This window comes from Dendrobates tinctorius, unplaced genomic scaffold (genome assembly GCF_039654945.1).
Source record: "Dendrobates tinctorius isolate UK_male_01 unplaced genomic scaffold, ASM3965494v1 ptg000326l, whole genome shotgun sequence".
NCBI lineage: Eukaryota > Metazoa > Chordata > Amphibia > Anura > Dendrobatidae > Dendrobates > Dendrobates tinctorius.
The window spans coordinates 4,869,490-4,894,541 of record NW_027361993.1 but is presented as its reverse complement, the minus strand read 5'-3'; the positions used below and the strand labels follow the sequence as shown (position 1 = coordinate 4,894,541).

The 25,052-nt window shown below is 47.0% G+C and overlaps 1 protein-coding gene across 4 annotated transcripts in view; it reads right to left on the bottom strand.

Annotated features, from left to right (window-relative positions):
• ARHGEF16 (Rho guanine nucleotide exchange factor 16) overlaps positions 1–21,402 on the bottom strand; it is a 132,462-nt gene extending 111,060 nt beyond the window's left edge. The window contains exon 1 of one of the 4 annotated variants that reach the window (XM_073561700.1): positions 21,290–21,402. In XM_073561700.1, coding sequence (XP_073417801.1) covers positions 21,290–21,352 — 63 coding nt within the window. In that variant the 5' untranslated portion in view covers positions 21,353–21,402. Of the gene's footprint in view, positions 1–18,648; positions 18,669–18,880; positions 19,037–21,289 lie in introns of those variants that run through there. The other 3 variants (XM_073561702.1, XM_073561701.1, XM_073561703.1) reach the window with 3 other exon arrangements.
• Between the last annotated feature and the right edge of the window lie 3,650 nt (positions 21,403–25,052).

The following is a 25,052-nucleotide window of genomic DNA, read 5'->3' as shown; positions in this document are numbered from 1 at the left end:
TATAGCCGGCACTGAAGATGATCCCTGGGGGAGTAGATGGTGATGGCAGTACAGATGTTAAACCCTCTCCAACCAGGGCAGACCCTCAGAGATTGTGATGCCAGTAGAAGGCATGGAGTAATAAGGCAGGACACAAGAACAGTCAATCATTTACTGTAGTTCAGGTGCAGTTCAGAGGAGATATTACAACTCTCACCAGGTTACAGTCTGCTCTGAAGAATGGGAGTCATCCTTCTCTCTGCTGTGACTCAGTGTAACTTCCTGCTATTCTAATCCCTTCTGGGACCAAGGCTTTCTGGAGTTTAGAACTTCCCAGTATTGCCTCTACTCACTGTGTATTTCGCCTTCAGCAGCTTCCATCCTTTGTGAAGCAGCTCAAGTTCCCACTTGCACTATCCTTCACTTATCCTAGATTGTTGCAGTATTTCTGAGGGCAAACACTTTTCTGCTGGTTGTATAATCCCACGCAGTCTCTCAGCTTACCACCCTGCTCTGAAAGCATGGATAGTCCAGGGGCTGGCACCCTGATGCTTCTTAGCTCTGACTCCTGGATCGAGCACGTCTTACAAGACGTTCTTCCTCCTTCTTGTTCACTGAGAACAACTCGGCCCCTCCCAGTTAAAGCATGCCTGCAAAGCTCTAAGCTCCAGACAAGTGAGTGTGTGTGTTGTGGTCTGTAGCAGAGAAAGCATAACTCCCATTGCTCACAAAACACATACAAAACAGAACATATTTAAACCTTTTGTGGCGGTAAAGACGCAGGGCGCCACACCTCCACAAAAAAAAAAAAAAAAAAAAAAAAAAAAAAAAAATTCAGCAAATTCTGTGCTCCCAAATCCAAATTGCCTTCTCCCTTCTGAGCCCCACGGTTTGCCTAAATCACAGTTATTAAACACGTTTGGCATTTCTGTAGCGATGAGAGCCCACCTAATTTACAGATGCATAACCTGGCCACAATGTACGGGCACTACCATGTACTGGTCACTACAGAGGCAGTTTGCAATTTTCACTCGCAACATCCAACAATGCTGCTTGCTTCTGCAAAACGCCCATGGAGTCAAAATCATCACAGTGTGGGGAGGAGGACTCCTAGACAGTGAAAGGACAGGTACCCAGGGTATTGCCATCAGGGTTCCTGAGGGAACGATACTGGGAAGACAGTAAGAGGAAAGACTTGACTGAAGTTGTCAGGGAAACAGGGGGCGGGGCAAGCTTAAAAGGAGCAGGGGGCGCGCTGAAGTGGCAGTTGACAGAGCAGGACAACAGACAGGAAGCCGTATGAGACAGAGGACCGAGGGAGCAGACGGTGTGTTGTGGAGAGACTGACAGGGGCCTGTGAAAGGAAAGCTGTGGACTCACCGACTAGTGACACGTGAGAGACTTGCACCCGCTCCCCGCATACGGTCCCATACAGCGACTCCCGCTGCTTCCCACCCTGTTGTGACAAGGTGGCTACCTCAGGCGATGACAGACCATTCCTTTACAGCGGTCAGGACACTGCCCCCCTGCCTTCTCCCACAGCTGCGGCCCTGTCATCACCGGCCCCAGGGGGCGCCACCTCACAACAGGCGGTAGTAGAGGCCCCCATCCGGTCTGCTAAGGGACCCTGAGCAGAGTTTGGTGAACGGTCATATTTAGAGACTGCGTCATTACCGCGCCCCACCGGCACAGTTTCTTCAGGGCCTGCTGCGCCCCACCGGCACAGTTTCTTCAGGGCCTGCTGCGCCCCACCGGCACAGTTTCTTCAGGGCCTGCTGCGCCCCACCGGCACAGTTTCTTCAGGGCCTGCTGCGCCCCACCGGCACAGTTTCTTCAGGGCCTGCTGCGCCCCACCGGCACAGTTTCTTCAGGGCCTGTTGTGCCCCTCCGGCATTGTTTCTTCAGGGCCCGACGAGCCCAAACCTTCCCGGAAGATCGAGGCGTCAAGGTAGCCGCATCAACGACCTCTAAGTGGCCGCATCTGCAATCCTGAGCGACGTATGGAAGGATAAGTGGACTCTTGAAAATACGTGTTATAGTTTGGCCATAGTCTGGCTTCTGTCACCCGGACTAGCCGGGTTACTCGCCGTTATACAAAAAGTAACCGTTTAGTTCATGGAGTCCCTGTGAGGACAGATTGCTTGTTCCCCCGTTTTGTCTGTTCACTATAGCCCTAGTGGCTTCAATTTATAAAAGTTCATTATACAAGTCATACCCTGTCTCGTGTCTCGTCACTGCATCCCGAGAACCTGCTAGAACCCTACACTTAGCGTAGTCGGCAGGATGCAGTCTCCGAGCACAGACAGTGGTGCCCCAGATCAGGGTAGAGCTGTAAACTCTACAAATGACGAGGGTCCCCGTACCAGCATATCATTGGGGGCCATGCTGAACAACCTGCATAGATTTTCCGGCTCCAATACTATGTTATGGAGCTGGACAGAGCGGATGCGGGGGCTCTTTCGGATGCACCCAATGACCCCTGATATGGAGGCTGAGGTGGCACTCATGGCACTGGACGGGGATGCGCGGATGTCAGTGATGTTGAAACCTACGGGTAACCGCAACACTTTTGAAAAAGTGTTACAGATGGTAGAACAGACCCATGGGGACCCTACTGATGTGGGAGAGTTAAGAACCCGTTTGTTTAGTCGGATGCAAGTAGAGGGGGAGACGATTATAGAGTATATGAATGTCCTCCAAGAACTGCATACGGCTATAGAAAGGACGGGGTAGGGGCAGGACCGGTTGACATTACCCTACGTGACCTACTGGTGACTGGTTTTGCGCGATCCATTAGTCAAACAGGCACTGCGGGAACAGATCAGGATGAATCCCCGAATAGATTTTTCAGAGGTGGGAAGTCAGGCACGTGCTCAAGAGCAGGAGCAGGGGATGGCGGTCCCCGTGGGGAAAGTCCGAGGTGTGGAGGCCTCCGCGAATGTAGTCAAGGAGCCTCAGTGGGTGGAAGAGATGAAGCAAGAGCTGAAAAGTATTAAGGGCGAGTTGGCCGAAGTAAAGAGAAGAACCGAGACCGGGACTGGACGACCTGGCTTTAACCCCGGCTTCTGGGGATCACGCTCCCCGCGGGGTGGTCAACCTACACAGGCCCGGTGTTTTGAGTGTGGAGAACCAGGCCACTTTGCCCGAGAGTGTCCGCGGCGTGGGAGATACCCACCCCGGCCGCCATTAAACTAAAGGGCTCCGGGCTGGGGGGGGGGGGGGGGGGACGCCGCTCGGAGCCAAAAACCACAACTAGGGGTGGTAGAAGTCCCGAAGATTTGGTAGCAAAACGCCTGGTGGTTTGGGCAGCAGTGGAGGGCCGGGCCATCCGGTGCCTGGTGGACACGGGGTCACAAGTAACCACTATGCCTGCAACGTATTTTCAACAGAACTTCCCGGAAGCAGCAAGGCCTCAGTGGGGGCCCGTGATCAGACTAGTAGCTACCAACCAACTGCCGGTCCCAGTTGCCGGGGTGGTGTGGGTGCAAGTGACGCTGTGCGGTAATTCCCTTGGTCCCAGAGGGGTGGTACTGACTCAAGGAGAAGCTGATAAGCAACACCCTATCACCCTAGGCATGAATGTTCAGCAACCTACTGCTCAATGAGCCTACACAGAGGATTCTGAAACAGTGGGGTTCTCGCACAGCCCAGGGACAGGTATTCCAGCAGCTGGTGCGTGGAGCACGGGTACATCAGGACCGCCAGGAAGGCGAGACTCTTGGTAACGTCATCATGCCAGCGACTCCCCTGCTTGTGTTACCTCCTGGACAGACTGTGGTGGCCCTGCCCATTCGAGCCCCGATACCCTTTGAGGGCGTGGAGGTGCAGGTGGAGCCGTGTCACTCGGAGCGCTTACCTCCTGTCATACTGGTGGCCCGTTTCCTGGCTACCGTGCAAAAAGGAGCCATCCTGGTGCGCTGCGTTAACCTTGAAGACCAAGACACCGTTCTGAAAGCACAGACTGTGCTGGCCAAACTAGTAAGGCCTTTAGAAGAAGTGCTGCCAGCTCCTGCGGTTCAATTACAAGTACACCCCAAGGATCCTTGGGAAGTAACAATACGAACCTTACAGGCCCACGAAGTCTCGGCACAAGAGAAGGGCCGAAAGATTTTGGAGCAGATGCGGGCCAAGCTTTCTGGATTAACTGCAGCACCAACTCTCACAGATAAAAACATTGCTGGGACAGTACCATGAAGTATTTGCTAGTCATGAGGACAATTTTGGGTGTACCACCGCCATCACTCATGAAATCCCCACAGCAGGAGCGGCCCTTATCCGGGAACGATATCGACAGATTCCGCCACAACTCTATCAAGAGGTGAAAAGTTTGCTGGCCCAAATGCTGCGAAAAGGGGTGATACGGGAAAGTCAAAGCCCCTGGGCGGCCCCAATCGTGTTGGTCCGGAAGAAAGATGGTACACTACGATATTGTGTGGATTATCGTAAACTGAACGCTTGCACTATTAAAGACTCATATCCACTGCCCCGCATAGAAGAATCCCTGTCGGCCTTGGGAAAAGCTACATATTTTTCAACCCTGGACTTGGCCAGTGGGTACAAGATAGAGCCAAGACGGCGTTCATATTGCCCATGGGACTGTTTGAGTTTAATCGGATGCCGTTTGGGCAGGCCAACGCCCCTGGGACCTTTCAGCAATTGATGGAGCGGTGTCTGGGAGATCTCAATTTTGAGTCTATGTTGATCTATCTGGACGACAGTCTATGCCGCCACCTTTGAGGACCACCTGAAGCGGTTGGGACAGGTACTCAGCCAGTTACAAAAGTACAGGTTGAAGGTGAAGTCTCAGAAATGCCACCTATTTCGCTCTCAGATTGAGTATCTGGGTCATGTCGTTTCGGCGGAGGGTGTGAGGCCATCCCGGGAGAAGGTTGCTGCTATCCAGGAATGGCCTACCCCCGAGACTGTGAAAGATGTGCGGGCTTTTCCAGGGTTAGCCGGATATTACCATTGCTTGGTAAAGAATTTTGCATGTTGAGCTCGAGCCCTGCATGACCTGCTGAAGGGGTCTACCGCTGGGGCCAATGGGCGAAAAATCCAGTGGCATCACCCTCAGGAAGAGGCCTTCCGAGACCTCAAGGCTGCGCTCTCGGATGCCCCAGTGTTGGCTTATGCGGATTTCTCCCAACCGTTCATCCTGCACACTGACGGGAGTCTTCACGGGCTGGGGGCTGTGTTGTCACAGGTTCAGGATGGCCGGGAGAGAGTCATCGCATATGGAAGTCGCTCACTCCATGACTCCGAGCGTAACCCTGACAATTAGTTATTTTAAGCTCGAGCTCCTCGCAGTGGTGTGGGCTATGACGGAGAGATTCGCAGAGTACCTAGCGGGCTCCGAGGTGGTAGTGCGAACTGACAACAACCCGCTGGCTCATTTGGAAAACGCCAAATTGGGGGCTCTGGAACAGCAATGGGTGGCCCGGATGGCGAAGTACAATTATAAGATTATCTACAAAAGAGGGGCCGAGAATGTCCATGCAGATACCCTCTCCAAGATTCAACATACAACTCCAGGACAGAATCGAGACGAAGAATTAGAAGGAGAGGAAATACCGTTCGCTCTCACTGCTGCCGTGCTCACAACTGACAATAAAAGAAAAAAAATTATCTTCCTCTGAGACCCCAAGGGGCATATTAGAACAATCCCGGGATAAGTGGATACAACAGCAACAAGAAGACGAAGAGGTTGGCCTTCTTAGGACATGGGTCGCCGCTGGGCAATTACCCCCTGACTCTCAACGGCAAAATTTGACTCAAGACCTGTTGCTTATGCTGCGACAATGGGAAAGGTTTGTTATCCGAAAGGGATTATTGTATCGTAAAATAACATCACAAACAACCTCAATGACGGTTTGGCAGGTGGTTACTCCAGGAGCGCAACTTCATGTACTGGCTCGGGAGGCTCACGAAAAAGGGGCCCATTTCAGAACACACAAAAAAAAAAAAACAACTTTGCATTGGCTGCAACAGAAAGCTTACCACCTGCGCTTGCCGGCTGTTGTGGACGAAATTTGCCGGACCTGCCACTTGTGTGAACTAGCCAAACCACCCGCTCAGCGAGCTGCAACACCGACTATTGTGACCTCAGCGCCCCTTGAGCTCCTGACAGTGGATTATCTGACCATTGGGCCCGCATTTCAGGGATACGAACACTGTCTCGTTATGGTAGATCATTTCACCAAGTTAACTGTGGTCACCCCCACTCGGGATCAGACCGCAGAGTCAGCTGCCTCCGCCATTTGTAGAAACTTTATACATGTTATAGGATGTCCACAAGGAATACATTCTGATCAGGGAGCATGTTTTTTGGGGAAAGTCATGGAAGATCTACATCACCTCTATGGAATTGACAAATCCCGGACCACACCATATCACCTGCAAGGGAATGGGGCTTGTGAACGATTTAATCGGACATTGTTTCAGATGTTGCGCACTCTGGAGAGTGACAAGAAGGCCCGTTGGCCCAAATAGGTTTCCGAATTAGTTTGGGTCTATAACAAGAGGGTACATCGAGTGACTGGCTATACCCCCTATTCCCTGTTGTTTGGGCGAGAAGGTAAAGGGATCACGGAGGTGGAATTAGACCCCGAAGAGCCTCAGCCTTGGACTGGAGTGTCGTCTTGGGTCCGAAATCATCGCCATCGGCTGCAAACTCTTCACCGAATTGTACACACTAAGCTCTGAGACTGGGTGCGCCCAGGGAAGAATGCAACCCCGCCTCCTCACCTCCAAAGCGGGGACCGGGTGCTTGTACTAGATCAACACCCCCAGAACAAACTGGAGCCGCATTTGGAAGAAAGTCTTTATCGGGTCTTACGCCGTATCCATCCGGACGGACCGGTGTACGAAATACGACCCGAGGAGGATGAAACACTGCCCACTCGTGTTGTGCATCGTAATATGTTACGCCCATGTACTTCCTCCGACCCGAAGCAACCGGAGCCTATCCCGTCGACATCTGAACCGTCTTCCGTATGTTGGGACCCGGACGACGACGAAGATTGTCTCCCAGGACCCGGAGGCCCTCCACTCAGTAATGAATCATCTGACACAATTAGCCCACCCGCACCAATCAGACCACCGATGTCCACCACGCCAGACGACGCTACCTCAGTCGAATTTAGACGCTCCGAGCGGTCAACAGCCGGCAAACCCCCTGAACGATATGAGCAAGATCAATTCATATGGCAACGAACATTGAAACCTCTACAGACAGATCTCAATAGACTAAGGCCATCGCCCGAGGACTGGCGAGCTTACAGGGTGGGGGGGGGGGGGGGGAGGACTCCCAGACAGTGAAAGGACAGGTACCCAGGGGATCACCATCAGGGTTCCTGAGGGAACAATACTGGGAAGACAGTAAAAAGAAAGATTTGACTGAAGTTGTCAGGGAAACAGGGGGCGGGGCATGCTTAAAAAGGAGCAGGTGGCGCGCTGAAGTGGCAGTTGACAGAGCAGGACAACAGACAGGAAGCCGTGTGAGACAGAGAGGACCGAGGGAGCAGACGGTGTGTTGTGGAGAGACCGACAGGGGCCTGTGAAAGGAAAGCGGTGGACTCACCGACTAGTGACACGTGAGAGACTTGCACCGGCGGCCGCTCCCTGCATACGGTCCCATACAGCGACTCCCGCTGCTTCCCACCATGTTGTGACAAGGCGGCTACCTCCGGCGACCGCAGTGATGGCAGACCATTCCTTTACAGCGGTCAGGACACTGCCTTCCTGAATTCTCCCACAGCTGCGGCCCTGTCATCACCGGCCCCAGGGGGCGCCACCTCGCTACAGGTGGTAGTAGAGGCCCCCGTCCGGTTTGCTAAGGGACCGAGCAGAGTTTGGTGAACGGTTATATTTAGAGACTGCGTCATTACCGCGCCCCACCGGCACAGTTTCTTCAGGGCCCGACGAGCCCAAACCTTCCCGGAAGATGGAGGGGTCAAGGTAGTCGCATCAACGACCTCTAAGCGTCCGCATCTGCAATCCTGAGCGACGCATGGAAGGATAAGTGGACTCTTGAAAATACGTGTTATAGTTTGGCCATAGTCTGGCTTCCGTCACCCGGACTAGCCGGGTTACTCGCAGTTACACAAAAAGTAACCGTTTAGTTCACCGAGTCCCTGCGAGGACAGATTGCTTGTTCCCCAGTTTTGTCTGTTCAGTATAGCCCTAGTGGCTTCAATTTATATAAGTTCATTATACAAGTCATACAGTGTCTCGTCACTGCATCCTGAGAACCTGCTAGAACCCTACAACTACACCTGTAGATAAATTCTCAAAGGGGTATAATTTCCAAAATGGAGTCACTTGAGGGGGGATTCTGCTCTTCTAGCACTTAGGGGCTCTGTACATGGAGTCCACAAACTATTCTAGGAAAATCTATGCTCCAGGATGCCTCTTATATAACAGTACTGCTTAGCCATATGGAGAGATGGAGCGCTATTTCCCATTAGCACTCAGTCCCTCCTGAGACTCGCTGAATGGTTAAGGAATTTTGTTTCTGCCCCAGATTTTACCATTTCACACTGGAATATGGGTAAAAATGGCACAAAAATCTGTCCCACAACTTCTTCTGAATGTAGAAATAACCCATATGGAGCAGTACAGTAGTACTGCTCCATATGGGTTATTTCTACATTCAGAAGAAGTTGTGGGACAGATTTTGGTGCCATTTTTACCCATATTCCAGTGTGAAATGGTAAAATCTGGGGCAGAAACAAAATTTTGGAGGCAAAAGCGTAATTAATTTTTTCTTCATTGCCAAAATGGTATAATATTCGGTAACCCACCTGTGGTGTCAACATGATCACTGCACCCCTAGGTAAATTCACCAAGAGGTGTAGTTTCTAAAATGGGGTCTCTTATGGGGGTGTTTTGCTGTTCTAGCACCTTAAGCGTTCAGCCAATGTGACATGGCACGATCAAACCATTACAACCAAATTTGAACTCTACTTCTCCACTTCCAGGCTTTGTACTGTGCCTCAAAAGTAGTTTTCAACCGCCTATGGGTTATTGGCATACTCGGGAGAAATCGCACAACAAATTTTTGGGTTCATTTTATCCTGCTATCCTTGTGAAAAAAAAAAAAAAATTGGGGGCTGAAATTTTTTTGTGGGAAAAATGTAATTTGTTTTTTTATCTTCATAGCTCTAAGTTCTAAACTTCTGTGAAACAGCTGGGCTTTCAAGGTGCTAACCACACATCTAGATACGTTGCTGGGGGGGGGGGGTCTAGCTTCCAAAATGGTGTCACTTGTGGGGGGGGGGGGGGGGAGGGTTTCCACTGTTTAGGCACATCAGGGGCTCTCCAAACGAGACATAACATCAGCAAACCATTCCAAAGTCCATGTTCCAAAACGTCACTCCTTTTCGGAGCTCCGCTGTGAACAAAAGGAGTAGTTTACCCCCACTTATGAGGTATTGGCATACTCAGGAGAAGTTGCACAACAAATTGTTTGGTGTAATTTCATCTGTTACTCTTGTGAAAGTGCAAAATTTGGGGCCAAAATCCATTTTTCTGTGGGAGAAAATGTGATTGTTTTTTTTTTATTTTCACTAAATGTTATAAACTTCTGTGAAGCACTTGGGGGTTCAAGGTGCTCACCACACATATGTAGATACATTTCTTCAAGAGTCTAGTTTCCAAAATGGGGTCACTTGTGGGCAGTTTACACTGTTTAGGCACTTCAGGGGCTCTCCAAACACAACATGGAATCTGTAAAATTTGCTGTAAAAATTAGCATTCAAAAAGTCAAATGGCGCGCCTTTCCTTCTGAGCTCTTCCTTGTGCCCAAACAGTGGTTTTCCTCTACACATGGTGTATTTTTATGCTCAAGAGAAATTGCACAACAAATGTTGTGGTCCATTTTTTCCTGTTACCTTTGTAAAAATAAAAAAGTTTGGGTCTAAAGTAAAATTGTTGTGACAAAGTTAAATGTTAATTTTTTCCTTCCACATTCCTATAATTACTGTGAAGCACCTGAAGGGTTAATAGACTTCTTAAATGTGGTTTTGAGCACCTCCAGGGATGCAGTTTTTAGAATGGTGTCACTTTTGGGTATTTTATGTTATATTAGCCCCTCAAAGTCACTTGAAATGTGATGTGGCCCTAAAAAAAGGTTTTGTTGGTGTAGAGAAGATTAGCTTATGGCTACCTTAGGTCCAATATACAGTGCCTACAAGTAGTATTCAACCCCCTGCAGATTTAGCAGTTTTACACATTCGGAATTAACTTGGCATTGTGACATTTGGACTGTAGATCAGCCTGGAAGTGTGAAATGCACTGCAGCAAAAAAGAATGTTATTTCTTTGTTTAATTTTTTTTTAAATTGTGAAAAGTTTATTCAGAGGGTCATTTATTATTCAACCCCTCAAACCACCAGAATTCTGTTTGGTTCCCCTAAAGTATTAAGAAGTATTTCAGGCACAAAGAACAATGAGCTTCACATGTTTGGATTAATTATCTCTTTTTCCAGCCTTTTCTGACTATTTAAGACCCTCCCCAAACTTGTGAACAGCACTCATACATGGTCAACATGGGAAAGACAAAGGAGCATTCCAAGGCCATCAGAGACAAGATCGTGGAGGGTCACAAGGCTGGCAAGGGGTACAAAACCCTTTCCAAGGAGTTGGGCCTACCTGTCTCCACTGTTGGGAGCATCATCCGGAAGTGGAAGGCTTATGGAACTACTGTTAGCCTTCCACGGCCTGGACAGCCTTTGAAAGTTTCCTCCCGTGCCGAGGCCAAGCTTGTCCGAAGAGTCAAGGCTAACCCAAGGACAACAAGGAAGGAGCTCCGGGAAGATCTCATGGCAGTGGGGACATTGGTTTCAGTCAATACCATAAGTAACTTACTCCACCGCAATGGTCTCCGTTCCAGACGAGCCCGTAAGGTACCTTTACTTTCAAAGCGTCATGTCAAGGCTCGTCTACAGTTTGCTCATGATCACTTGGAGGACTCTGAGACAGACTGGTTCAAGGTTCTCTGGTCTGATGAGACCAAGATCGAGATCTTTGGTGCCAACCACACACGTGACGTTTGGAGACTGGATGGCACTGCATACGACCCCAAGAATACCATCCCTACAGTCAAGCATGGTGGTGGCAGCATCATGCTGTGGGGCTGTTTCTCAGCCAAGGGGCCTGGCCGTCTGGTCCGCATCCATGGGAAGATGGATAGCACGGCCTACCTGGAGATTTTGGCCAAGAACCTCCGCTCCTCCATCAAGGATCTTAAGATGGGTCGTCATTTCATTTTTCAACAAGACAACGACCCAAAGCACACAGCCAAGAAAACCAAGGCCTGGTTCAAGAGGCAAAAAATCAAGGTGTTGGAGTGGCCTAGTCAGTCTCCTGACCTTAACCCAATTGAAAACTTGTGGAAGGAGCTCACGATTAAAGTCCACATGAGACACCCAAAGAACCTAGATAACTTGGAGAAGATCTGCATGGAGGAGTGGGCCAAGATAACTCCAGAGACCTGTGCCGGCCTGATCAGGTCTTATAAAAGACGATTATTAGCTGTAATTGCAAACAAGGGTTATTCCACAAAATATTAAACCTAGGGGTTGAATAATAATTGACCCACACTTGTATGTTTAAAATTTATTAAAATTTAACTGAGCAACATAACTTTTTGGTTTGTAAGATTTATGCATCTGTTAATAAATCCTGCTCTTGTGTGAAGTTTGAAGGCTCTAACTTATTTGCATCTTATCAAACCTGCTAAATCTGCAGGGGGTTGAATACTACTTGTAGGCACTGTATGTTACACCAAAGTAGAAAACTTTGCTGTGATATTGGCCTGCAGGACTTATAGAGGTGTCAAGTACTTAATCTTTCAGTGTAAAAGCACTTTATCATGTGCCAATCTCACAGCAAAGTTTTCCACTTTGGTCTAACGCAGTGGTTCCCAAACTCCAGTCCTCGCGGACCCCAACAGGTCATGTTTTCAGGCTTTACATAGTGTTACACATGTGAGGGAATTCCTGATGTCTTGATACTTCCATCACCTGTGAAATACTAAGGAAATCCTGAAAACATGACCTGTTGGGGTCCGCGAGGACTGGAGTTTGGGAACCACTGCTCTAACATACAGTGGGGCAAAAAAGTATTTAGTCAGTCAGCAATAGTGCAAGTTCCACCACTTAAAAAGATGAGAGGCGTCTGTAATTTACATGATAGGTAGACCTCAACTATGGGAGACAAACTGAGAAAAAAAAATCCAGAAAATCACATTGTCTGTTTTTTTTTCATTTTATTTGCATATTATGGTGGAAAATAAGTATTTGGTCAGAAACAAAATTTCATCTCAATACTTTGTGATATATCCTTTGTTGGCAATGACAGAGGTCAAACATTTTCTGTAAGTCTTCACAAGGTTGCCACACACTGTTGTTGGTATGTTGGCCCATTCCTCCATGCAGATCTCCTCTAGAGCAGTGATGTTTTTGGCTTTTCGCTTGGCAACACGGACTTTCAACTCCCTCCAAAGGTTTTCTATAGGGTTGAGATCTGGAGACTGGCTAGGCCACTCCAGGACCTTGAAATGCTTCTTACGAAGCCACTCCTTCGTTGCCCTGGCGGTGTGCTTTGGATCATTGTCATGTTGAAAGACCCAGCCACGTTTCATCTTCAATGCCCTTGCTGATGGAAGGAGGTTTGCACTCAAAATCTCACGATACATGGCCCCATTCATTCTTTCATGTACCCGGATCAGTCGTCCTGGCCCCTTTGCAGAGAAACAGCCCCAAAGCATGATGTTTCCACCACCATGCTTTACAGTAGGTATGGTGTTTGATGGATGCAACTCAGTATTCTTTTTCCTCCAAACACGACAAGTTGTGTTTCTACCAAACAGTTCCAGTTTGGTTTCATCAGACCATAGGACATTCTCCCAAAACTCCTCTGGATCATCCAAATGCTCTCTAGCAAACTTCAGACGGGCCCGGACATGTACAGGCTTAAGCAGTGGGACACGTCTGGCACTGCAGGATCTGAGTCCATGGTGGCATAGTGTGTTACTTATGGTAGGCCTTGTTACATTGGTCCCAGCTCTCTGCAGTTCATTCACTAGGTCCCCCCGCGTGGTTCTGGGATTTTTGCTCACCGTTCTTGTGATCATTCTGACCCCACGGGGTGGGATTTTGCGTGGAGCACCAGATCGAGGGAGATTATCAGTGGTCTTGTATGTCTTCCATTTTCTAATTATTGCTCCCACAGTTGATTTCTTCACTCCAAGCTGGTTGGCTATTGCAGATTCAGTCTTCCCAGCCTGGTGCAGGGCTACAATTTTGTTTCTGGTGTCCTTTGACAGCTCTTTGGTCTTCACCATAGTGGAGTTTGGAGTCAGACTGTTTGAGGGTGTGCACAGGTGTCTTTTTATACTGATAACAAGTTTAAACAGGTGCCATTACTACAGGTAATGAGTGGAGGAAAGAGGAGACTTAAAGAAGAAGTTACAGGTCTGTGAGAGCCAGAAATCTGGATTGCTTGTTTCTGACCAAATACTTATTTTCCACCATAATATGCAAATAAAATGAAAAAAAAAACAGACAATGTGATTTTCTGGATTTTTTTTTCTCAGTTTGTCTCCCATAGTTGAGGTCTACCTATGATGTAAATTACAGACGCCTCTCATCTTTTTAAGTGGTGGAACTTGCACTATTGCTGACTGACTAAATACTTTTTTGCCCCACTGTATATTGAACCTAAGGTAGCCATAAGCTAATCGTCTCTACACCAAAATCAGATAATTAGCAGGCAAGGGTATCTTCTATGCAATACTTATAATCTAATATGTATACGTTCTTTGCTGAAGGCTTGTCACCCGATGAACAAGAATTACTCCTGATCCTCCCATACACTGTTCAACCTTACCATTGAGGACCTTCAGGACACCACCATACACATTACGTGGTGGCTAGCCACAGCTACAAAAGGCTGTTTATGAGCTTACGTGAGCAATAGGGCTACTCCCCACTGGTTGACTAGCGTACACCCACGCACTCCGTTTCTTACAGCACTAGGGAGCTGGGTCAGTTCCAACTAAGTCAATATCTAAATTATGTTTGATCAAGGATGGACACTGTACTGTAGGAGGACTAAAGGCCCCATCACACACAGCAATCTCGCTACCGAGATCGCTGTTTTTGTGATGGGGGGGGGATCAGTGACCGGCCCCCCGCTGGGTATCGTTGATCGTGCACGGCTGTTTTTTGATCTTTGGTCTCCCGCTGGCCAGCGCGCATCGCTGCGTGTGGCAGCGGGAGCCAACAATCAGCGAGGCTCCCAACGCTCTAAGCAGGCGCTGGGAGCTGGTCTCTAAGGTAAATATCGGGTTACTAAGTGGAGCGCGTCACTTAGTTACCTGATGTTTACCTTAGAAACCTGCATGCTCGCAGCTCCCGGCGCGAGCACGCAGGTTTCCAAGGTGTGTAGGGTTCTAGCAGGTTCGCAGGATGCAGTGACGAGACACAAGACTGAGTGTGGTTTGTGGAAATAACTTTTATAAACTGTAGCCGCTGGGGCTATATTGAGCAACCATAAAAAAAAAAAAAAAAAAAAAAATGTATTTACAGCAACCAGTCCACGCAGGGACTCAACAAACCTAACAACACTTTCTTATGGGTAATGCGACTAACCCGGTTGGCCCGGGTGCTATAGGCCACGTATGACCAAACTGGGGAGTCCTTATCTCTTATAATAAACTTATCCTTCCAGGGGTCTGCCAGGATCACAGGCGTGGCCACGTAGAGGTCGTTGATATTCCGGGATGGAGCTGGGCGCAACAGACCCCGAAGAAACTGTGCCAGTGGGGCGCAACAGGCCCTGAAGAAACTGTGCCGATGGGCGCAACAGGCGTCTCCTTGCGGCTCTCGTCTCACCGCGGGGTTATGACGCAGTCTCAAAATCTAACCGTTCACCGACCTCTGCTCTGAGCAAACCGGACGGGGGCCTCTACTACCGCCTGTAGCGAGGTGGCGCCCCCTGGGGCTGGTGATGACAGGGCCGCAGCTGTGGGAGAAGGCAGGGGGGCAGTGTTCTGACCGCTGTAAAGGAATGGTCTGTCGTCGCTGCGGTTGCCTGAGGTAGCCACCTTGTCACAACAGGGTGGGAAGCAGCGGGAGTCGCTGTATGGGACCGTATGCGGGGAGCGGCCGCCGGTGCAAGTCTCTCACGTGTCACTAGTCGGCGAGTCCGCAGCTTTCCTTTCACAGGCCACTGTCGGTCTCTCCACAACACACCGTCTGCTCCCTCGGTCCTCTCTGTCTCACACGGCTTCCTGGCTGTTGTCCTGCTCTCTGTCAACTGCCACTTCAGCGCGCCCCCTGCTCCTTTTAAGCTTGCCCCGCCCCCTGTTTCCCTGACAACTTCAGTCAAGTCTTTCCTTTTACTGTCTTCCCAGTATCGTTCCCTCAGGAACTCTGATGGCGGTCCCCTGGGTACCTGTCCTTTCACTGTCTGGGAGTCCTCCTCCCCACAGGTACACATCGGGTAACTAAGTGACGTGCGTCGCTTAGTAACCCGATATTTACCTTAGAAACCAGCGTCATCGCTGGTGCTGATCGCTGCTGAAGCTGCCTGTTTGGCAGCTCACCAGCGATCATGTAGCGATGCACCAGCGATCCTGAGAATGTTGTATCGTTGTCAGGATCGCTGGTGCATCGTTTAGTGTAACGGGGCCTTAAATCAAAAGCCAAGTAGACAATTCCATCAGAGTTTTTTTTGCCGACTAGCAATAGAAACTTCCATGGATAAAGAACAACCCAAATAGTTGGGCCCGGTTCATCATTCTGTCTCTTTCCATTTTCAACTAGCGGTTTTGCCGAGATTTTTTTTTGTGCCAAATCCATCAAAATGGCGAACATGATTCATTAATTTTGCTTGCCTATTTTCTTCCTTTAAGCGTTTTCTTTGCAACTTTACTGGCGCAAAATGTCTCAACAAATACAAATTTTTGACTGCGCTGCCATCGGTTATCCCAGGGATAGGGGATGACTTCACACTTGGAGATTAATTACCCTTTAAATGTCTGTAAAGATTGACATTCCATTATCCTATTATAAAGTGCTGGGCCCGCAATGTTATATCTTTTGCATTTATGGTTTATAAATCTTCTGGTTTAAAATTTTTTTTTTTTCTTTAAACACCAACTGCAAAACTAAGTGTTGTACATGGCATTTTTGCTGCATTGTTGTGGTATATTATCCATTGTCACATTTCGGAGTTCGGAAAGGATCACTGGGATTCAGTACATTCATGTTACACCCCCTGAACCTTTCAGTTTCGGATTCCTACAGGCTTGTCGCTTCTTTTCTCCTGTAAAACTGGTTTCCTTATAATGTGACTCATGATCCCAAACTAGGATCTTGGATTTCAAGCTAAAGTCTTTATATCAGGCCTACACCCTTTTTGTGCATATTGATAATTCATCAGTGGACAAAGCAGCTCGATAGGAGAGCGTTCATGACATTGCAAATCAAAACAAGAGGAAAAACCCCTCTGCCTCAGGGACTTATTCAGTATCAGATGCCTAGAGTTCCTCTCACCCGCCCTACTGGGACACAATCAACCCGCTACAGTGTCTTCACATGTGAACTGGGACTTTCTTATGCTCAGAAGTGACCACTTATCTGTGATATGCAATGTAATGCGGCATACCCTTCAGCCATCCCAGAGGGACATTCCTAGATTTGGGAATGTGTCCCAGGAATGCTTCGCTGGAATCTGAAGGGTTGGGAAGTATGCCCCAGTTTCAATTGTATCTACTCCCTGTGTCCTAAGGACGTAAACAGTATCTCCACTATTCAGCCTCAGCAATCATTCTGCAAATTTTGGATGAGTGATGACATCGCTAGAAGGCACCTGGGGCTCTTATTTTTCGAGCACGCCGAAGTCATTCGGTTAGCACCAGAGCATGCTCGCTCATCACTAATCCACATCAATCAAGCCAGAAGAACGGAACGTGCATGGTCTGAGGAGGTCCCGAGAAAAAGAAGAAAAAAAAGCCGCCAAACCAGACTGTGCCAGAACTATATAAGGTATTTCTCAGTATACGTAGGGGGAAGTTCAGGGCTTAGATTCAGGTAGATAGACTGCAATAATAGAGAAGATAAAGGTTATAGCTTTAGCTTAGAATGGAAAAGCTGACAACAGATTCCCTCTAAAGCCAGTTCTTTGTGGGTGGCACTTTGGAAGCATCATCAGGTGAGTGCGCGATCACACGAGTGTATAACTCAGACAAGTGCTGTCTGATGTTTTCTCAGATAGCACTCTGACTAGCGTTATACTGTGGGGCAGTGCTGATTAGCAGTTTTTCCTTATACAGATTTGGCATGACAAAGAAGAAGGAAAAAAAAAATACACACATATATATATATATATCGCAGTATAGCGCGAGACTGCGAGTGCATCCGATGACTGGATCATGTGCACCCATACAAGTCTATGGGTGCGTGTAAACCATCGGACTGCACTCGGATGTCATCCGAGTGCTGCCCGACCTCCATGGACTCCGACAATGGAAAAATTACACATTCTCCATCTTCTCCTCACTAGTGACAATTGTCTCATCCGAGTGAATCGGATCACACTAAGTTGACACTGACAGAGTTTGATCGTTATGTCATTAGAATAATCAAGCCCATCCTCTTGCCTGAGAGAATCCACTTTGTCCCTCTTTCCTGTCTTTCAAGAGGCAAATGTAAAGAAATACAAGACTGGGATGGATCTTCCCTGGCTTACGCCTTCAGGCTAGGGAGAGACACAAGCAGAAGGGAGGGGGCACAAACTAGCAAAACAGCAAAGCAGATTTTTTTTTTTTGGGGGGGGGGGGGATTAGAAAGCAGAATTATTGGTGGAGCATTCACCCATCAAATGTCATGCAGCAACACAAAAAAAGAGAAACCCCTCTGAATATATTAATTTATTTTTTGTGTGTGGCTTATATAATTAAATATTAAAGTGTCACCACATGGGAGTTACCGGGGTGCACTACTACATCTACTACCTGTGGCTCCCCAGTTGCTGATGAACTACAACTCTCAGCATGTCCAGTTCTAAAACTGGGCATACCTAAAAAGCTTCACACGTTGTGTTTTGTGCCAAGTTTTTGTCTTCCAGTGACATGTCACATGACATTTCTCCTCTTGGCGTTTCAGTATTACGAGTTCCCATTTTCCCGTGATGACGGCACAACTTTAATATCAAGAACAGTCACCAGCCCCAAATCCCATAAACCCGGAGCACGTTTGTAGGACATTAATCGCTGTGGCCTTCCACATTCATGGCTAGCATCATAAAACAACAAGCGTGACCGCGTCTGATCATACGGTTAAAAATTCCATCAAACTTATAAAGATGGAGCCACTCCAACATTAGATTGGCGTATCGCATTCTTGACAATCTGGACTTTCCACGTGCCACCTTGCAAAAAGTCCTAGAGCAAAATGCTTACCGGCTGAAAATCAATATTAAATGTGGCGTTTACAAAATATTAGGCAGATCTCTGGTAACATTGTACATAACTCCGCTTTTACCGCACATTTATTTAGCAACCACTGATGGAAATCAAAGAAACAAAGAATCACAGTGACTTATTAGTATGCAACAATGTATCCTTACAGCTCATTAGCAACAATGGACAAACCTCACTTACTTGCTACAAAGTAACACATTCAAGTCTTCGCAGAAAGCACACAGCCCAAACTCCAAAAGTTGTCATGTTAGAACACAAAGATCTGCATCATAACAGCAGATCCCAGTGGTGAGAGCTGCAGATACATTCCCAGGACTGAGGGGGAAGAGACTGGACTTATGGACATCTGCTTGCCAGAAAGTTTTCTTATAAGAGGAGAATATGGGAAATAAGCCCCTGCCTCTTGTCTTACCTGCCTGTGTGACTTGGGTTAGCAGCAGTGGTCTTGGCTCCTGGTGGCCCCCATTATTATCTATGGTCTTGGGTGCTGCTCTCTTCTCTGCTCTCAGTCCCCATTCTCCTCCCTGCACTCACTTCCTGTGTCTCAGTCTGCTGGCTCAGCCCAGAGCCTGTAAGTAATACTGCTGACATCACCCAGGTGTGTGCAGGACAGGAGAGGAGGAGGCCCAGTGCTGCACAAACTGGAATCACCCAGTTCTTTACTTTTGTCACAGCTTCCTAGAAATAATTGCTGTAAGGCTACGAGCACACAGAAGACTTTTTTTTTTCAAAAGTTTTCTGTGCAGAACATCCAAATTTTGGAACTTCAAGGATTTGGAGAGGTTCCTCCCAATTGTTATGTGCATACCTCTTCTGAGTGGCATCCAATCTGAAAGAGCACAGAAAGCTGCCTAAAAAATAGGCATAATGCTTAGCAATGCCAAAACAACATTGCGGCGCACACGTTCAGTCTTTGGTAGGCTACGTTCCCACGATGAGCTTTTGATGTTGCAGGTTTTCTGCACCTGTTTAGTAAACTAGGTTACTTGCCTTTTTACATTGCATTTTTGACTCTGCTCTTGTTCGTGTGTTATATATATAACATTTTGTTTTTGATACTTTCTAATATTTTGCTTTGAAAAACTCTGCTACAATGGTGCGGATTACGCACCTTTTAGAATCCGACATTGCCCTGCGAGTTTTCCCAGGTGAAGTGGTTGTTTTCCTGAAGCAGCATTTTCAGCAGTTTCGCCATTTTTCTTGCGGTGGCTACACCACCGGCATCTTTCACTTTATATTGCCAAGAACAAGCATGTCATAGTAACATAGTAACATAGTTTTGAAGGAAGACCTTATGTCCATCTAGTTCAGCCTATTTTTAGTGCAGCTGTTCTGCATTGTTGATCCTGGGGAAGGCAAAAAACCCACAGAGTAGAAGCCAATTTTCTCCATAGGGAAAAAAATTCCTTCCCCTAAGCTGGGTCAACCATCTACCTATAATATTCTGTTATTCGTAACCTTCTATACTGTTACTCACAAGAAAAGCATCCATTCCTTTCTTACATTCATTCAGTGAGTTGGCCATCACCACTTCCTCAGGAAGAGAATTCCAGAGCCTCACTGCTCTTACCATGAAGAACCCTCTTCTATGCTGGTGCAGAAATTGTCTTTCCTCCAAACGAAGAGAATGCCACCTTGTTCTTGTCACAGTCCTTGGTACAAACAGTTCATTGGAGAGATCTCTGTATTGCCCTCTGATATACTTGTACATATATATTAGGTCTCCCCTAAGTCTTCTCTATTCTAGAGTAAATAGACCTAATTTTGATAACCTTTCTGGGTATTGTAGTGAACCAACTCCATTTATCATTTTAGTAGCCCGCCTTTGAACCCTTTCAAGTTCAGTAATGTCTTTCTTGAGCACCGGCGTCTAAAATTGCACACAATACTCCAAGTGTGGTCTGACGAGTGATTTGTACAGAGGGAGAATTATGCTTTCATCTCGTGTCCCCAGACCTCTTCTAATACATCCCATGACCCTATTTGCTTTGGTGGCAGCTGCCTGACACTGGGCACTCCAATTTAGCTTCTTATTGACTAAGGCCTGTTTCACACTTCCGTTTTTGTGTCCGCCAAACGGATCCGTTTCCGTTTTTTTGACGGAAACTGATGCAAACGGATCCGTTTTTTTAAAAACGGATCCGTTTTTTTGACGGATCCGCGGTAACCGTAATGGAAGTCTATGGGACAAAAAAAAAACGGATCCTGCAAAAAATGGCGGATCCGTTTTTTTACGGAAAACAACGGATTTTGACGGATTTGAAAAAACGGAAGTGTGAAACAGGCCTAAGATGCCTAAGTCTTTTTCCATGTCTGATTTCCCCAGCCGTTTCCCATTTAGTAAGTAATTGTAGCATCTGTTTCTCCTTCCCATGTGCATAACCTTACACTTATCTGTGTTAAACCTCATTTGCCATTTTTCAGCCCAATTCTCCAGTTTACTCAAATCTGTCTGTAGTTGCAAACTGTCCTCCTTTGTGTTAACTACCTTACATAGTTTTGTATCATCTGCAAATACTGATATTTTACTCTGTAAGCCATCCACTAGATCATTAATAAATATATTAAATAGTATGGGGCCAATACAGAACCCTGTGGTCCCCCACTAGTAACCCTGGCCCAATCGGAGTATGCCCCATTAATAACCACTCTTTTTTTCCTATCACTAAGCCAGCTACCTACCCATCTACACACATGTCACTTCTTTTAACTGCTTCAGGATTTACGAACCCTGAAGAGGTGGAAGGGGGTATCTGGGACTTTAAAAAAAAAAAAAAAATGTATCTTAGCACTTGCAGGCAGGTAATTGCAACTTAAATACCTTAGTGCATGGCGCCGTTCTTCCCCGGCACAGAGTGGTCACACACCACTCCTCCGCTGACATCACATCGACACAGCGAAGTCTTCTTTTGCAGTCCGCTCTGCTGAAAAGGCAGGACTTCTGAGGTCATTCTGATTGACAGCAAGATCCCCGCTGCCTAACTGCCGGTTGTCAATCAGAATTACCTCGGCAGTCCCTCCCTGTCGCATCAGCGCATGCAGCTGACTCCATGACAGGAGCAGTTTGTGACTGCTATGGGTCGAAGCCAAAAAATGGCGTTGGGCACAACAGGCAGGTAAGTTGCAATTACCTACCTGTTAGTGCTTAAATACATTTTTTGATAGTTGAGAAAGCAGCGTCATACGCACGAGAAGCGTGCGTTAGGGCATTACCATCTGACCAGGGGTTCTACTCATCGTGTCTGGGTAAGAACCTGCCCAATTTGGGCTTTCTACTGAAGAATGTTGTTAGGTGGTTCTTTACCTTGACTCATCTATTAGCACACTTGCACTTTTTAACATCACAGGATGCAAGGGATTTGGGAAATAATGATGGATTTGTGAGTAGTCTCTCCATGGGTCTTGATGTTTCCTGAAAGGTGTCATGTTATATTCTAATTGTTATGAACTACTTTAATAAAAAATTAAACTTGTTTACTTTATACTCCGTATTCTCCTGTGTTTCTCCACTTTATTGGAGTTGGTGTGTATCTTTATTGCGGGCAGACCACCATTGTGTGGTACTACCCTGCATATAGCATGCAACTGATGTTTTTGTTTGCAATTTTTTGATTTTTGCAAACTCCCAGATATACCCTTTAATAGATGTGATATAAGACGGAACATGTGCACAACAATCATTGCTGTGTACTTTGTTCAGTTTTTAGAGCGTTTTTTAAAGGGAACCTGTCACCTCATTTTTCAGCTATAAGCTGCGGCCACTGCCTTTCGGCGCATATATATCGTACATGTACGATATGTGGATGCAGATATGGCGTTATCCTGTTGTGCACTGTAGTTGTGCGGGCCCACATCTGCCTTTCCATAGCTGGGAGGAAATTCGTGTCCTACATATGAGGAGGAGGACAGTGTGTGGGAAGAACACAATTAACCATTTTACTGCTGAGGGTGAAGGGTGACATTCCTTCCCATCCAGCAACTGACAACTCAGTAATGCGCTGCACGATAGCAAATGCAGATACAGGACAAATATATCTTTGTACCAGGTTAGCTAGTAGATAAAGGTATCAACCACTGAGGACTCTCAAATTGTAATATTTATCTAACAAATGCATAGAACATGAAATGCTCCATGCAGGGGAGACATTCACCCTGCATTACCTACACCGCGTCGTCAGTATGAGTGATATGTGTGATGTGGATTCTGCAGGGCAAATATGTGGGCAGCTTTCCATTGGTGCAGCCTCAGGCTCTTAGTTTTTGTATTAAGTACAGCAAGTCATAGGCAAATTAACTTTTATGAGCAGAGACTGGGGTTAGATGGTGGCTAAAAGTCATAGATGAGTCGTCATATAAAGAAAATCCCACATTGTGGCTTCAATTATTCAGGACAAATTCTTGCATTTTGCCATTTGTGCAATAATCGTGCTTTGTAAACAAATCAGGTTTGCAGACATTTCTTTTTAATTTGATCCTGTTGAATAGTCAGATGTATACAAGTCAATACATGCATTAAAATATGGTCATATGTTTGGATGTGGTATTCAAATTTGTTGTCTTGGGGCTCATGCCCATCACCGTTAAAAAAAAAAAAAAAAAAAAAAAAATCCGATTTCAGTCCAGAAAAGTGGGACGAGAGTCATGCGAGTACAATCTGATTTTTACACTTAGCATCCGGTTTACATTCGATTTCCATGCGATTGCTATCAGATTGTTTTAACATGACCTTTTACATAGAGCAATTCTCTATGTAATTTAAACATTTTCCAAGGAAATATTATTCAAGATATATATAAAGAGAAAGATTATATAGATAAAAACAAAAAGATATATATAAATATGTGACATATATAATCAGTGCTTCAAGTGTGTAGTTTACTGTTCATGGTTTGTTTGCTTTTTAGTAAATAAATTCCTTTATGAAAAAAATGGAGTGGGATCCCCCAACATTTTATTAACCAGCAGAAGGCAAGAGGACAGCTGGGGGCAGATGTTTATAGTCTGAGAAGGGGATAATACCCATGGAGCTTCCCATGCTATTCATATAATTAATAACCATAATTTCCTATAATTAATAACCAGTAAAGGCTAGGCAGACAGCTGTGGGATAAAATTATTAGCCTTGGAAGGTGCCATGGATATTGGCCCCCTCTTAGACTAAAAACACCAGCTCTCAACCACCCCAGAAAGTTCTCATGCTCCCAGTGTGGTCAAAAAGGCCATCAGAGTTCAAAGCCAATTAACTCCTCTTTCATGTCAATGACGTCAGCATTTCCACCATTAGAACTTTTTGCATGATGCTCGCACTGACGTAATTGCGCCTAAAAGCTTGTTTAGACAAGCTGACTGCTCAGAACAATGTTTGTGGCTGTGATCATAGACTGTCATTGTTCTCGGCAGCCAGGGCCGCCATCAGGGCATAACTGCCCTGACTGGCTTATGGGGCCCGATCAGCAGAGGGGGGTCGCATCGGGCCCCGTCACCTCTACCCATTGGGCTCCACTGCCCCGTCCCCAGCAGCAGGATTCTGCCAATCAAGTAACAGAACCTGCATCCAGGATGCAGGTTCAGTTACTCTATTGCTGTGTGGGCCCGCATGGCAATAGTTAAACCTAACAGCCGATCGGAGGCAGGGAGCTGACATCAGCGCACATGCCGCCGGTGTCTGATGTCATTGTCAGTTGCCGGCAAGTGCGAGCTTTCAGGTTGGGGTAAAGATTGCTCGCTGCTGGAGCACGACAAGGTAAGAGGAAAGGTTTTTTTTAAATTAGTATTGAAAACGGCAAGCCAACAGGATGGAGACGGGGCAGGATGGAGATGGGGCAGGATTGGGGGCAGGATGGAGACGAGGCAGGATTGGGGCAGGATTGGAGACACTGGGGGCAGGATGGAGATGGGGCATGATGGAGACACAGGAGCATGATTGGAGAAACAGGGCAGGATGGAGGTGGGGCAGGATTGGAGACACAGGGGGCAGGATTAGGAGACAGGGGCAGGATTGGAGACATAGGGGGCAGGATTGGAGATACAAGGGACAGGATTGGAGGTGGGGCATGATTGGAGACACTGGGGGCAGGATTGCAGACACTGGGGGTAGGATTGGAGACACTGGGGCATGATTGGAGACACGGGGCAGGATTGCAGACACAGGGCAGGATTGGAGACACAGAGGGCATGATTGGAGACAGATGGGGCAGGGTTGGAGACAGATGGGGCAGGATCATGGGTCAGGATGGATACAATGGAGACAGATGGGGCAGGATGGGGAGATCATATGATCATATGGGGCAGAATGGATACTCATGAGGGCGGGATGGGAGAACATATGGCTGAAGCCAGGAATGAGATACACAGGGCCAGGATGGGGAATATTATTACCATAGGGGCTAATTAAGGGATATTATTACTGCAGTGATGTAGTTATTTTATTTTTTGAGTATACTGTTTTAAATGGGGGAGGCGGTCCTGTTACAGTGCACAGTTATACTATGTCGCCTTTTTTTCTTCATGTGGTGTAATGTAGAAGTTGGGAAAAAAATAAGTAATGTGTTCTGCAAGCGGAGCTCTAGATAACTGTGTTATTT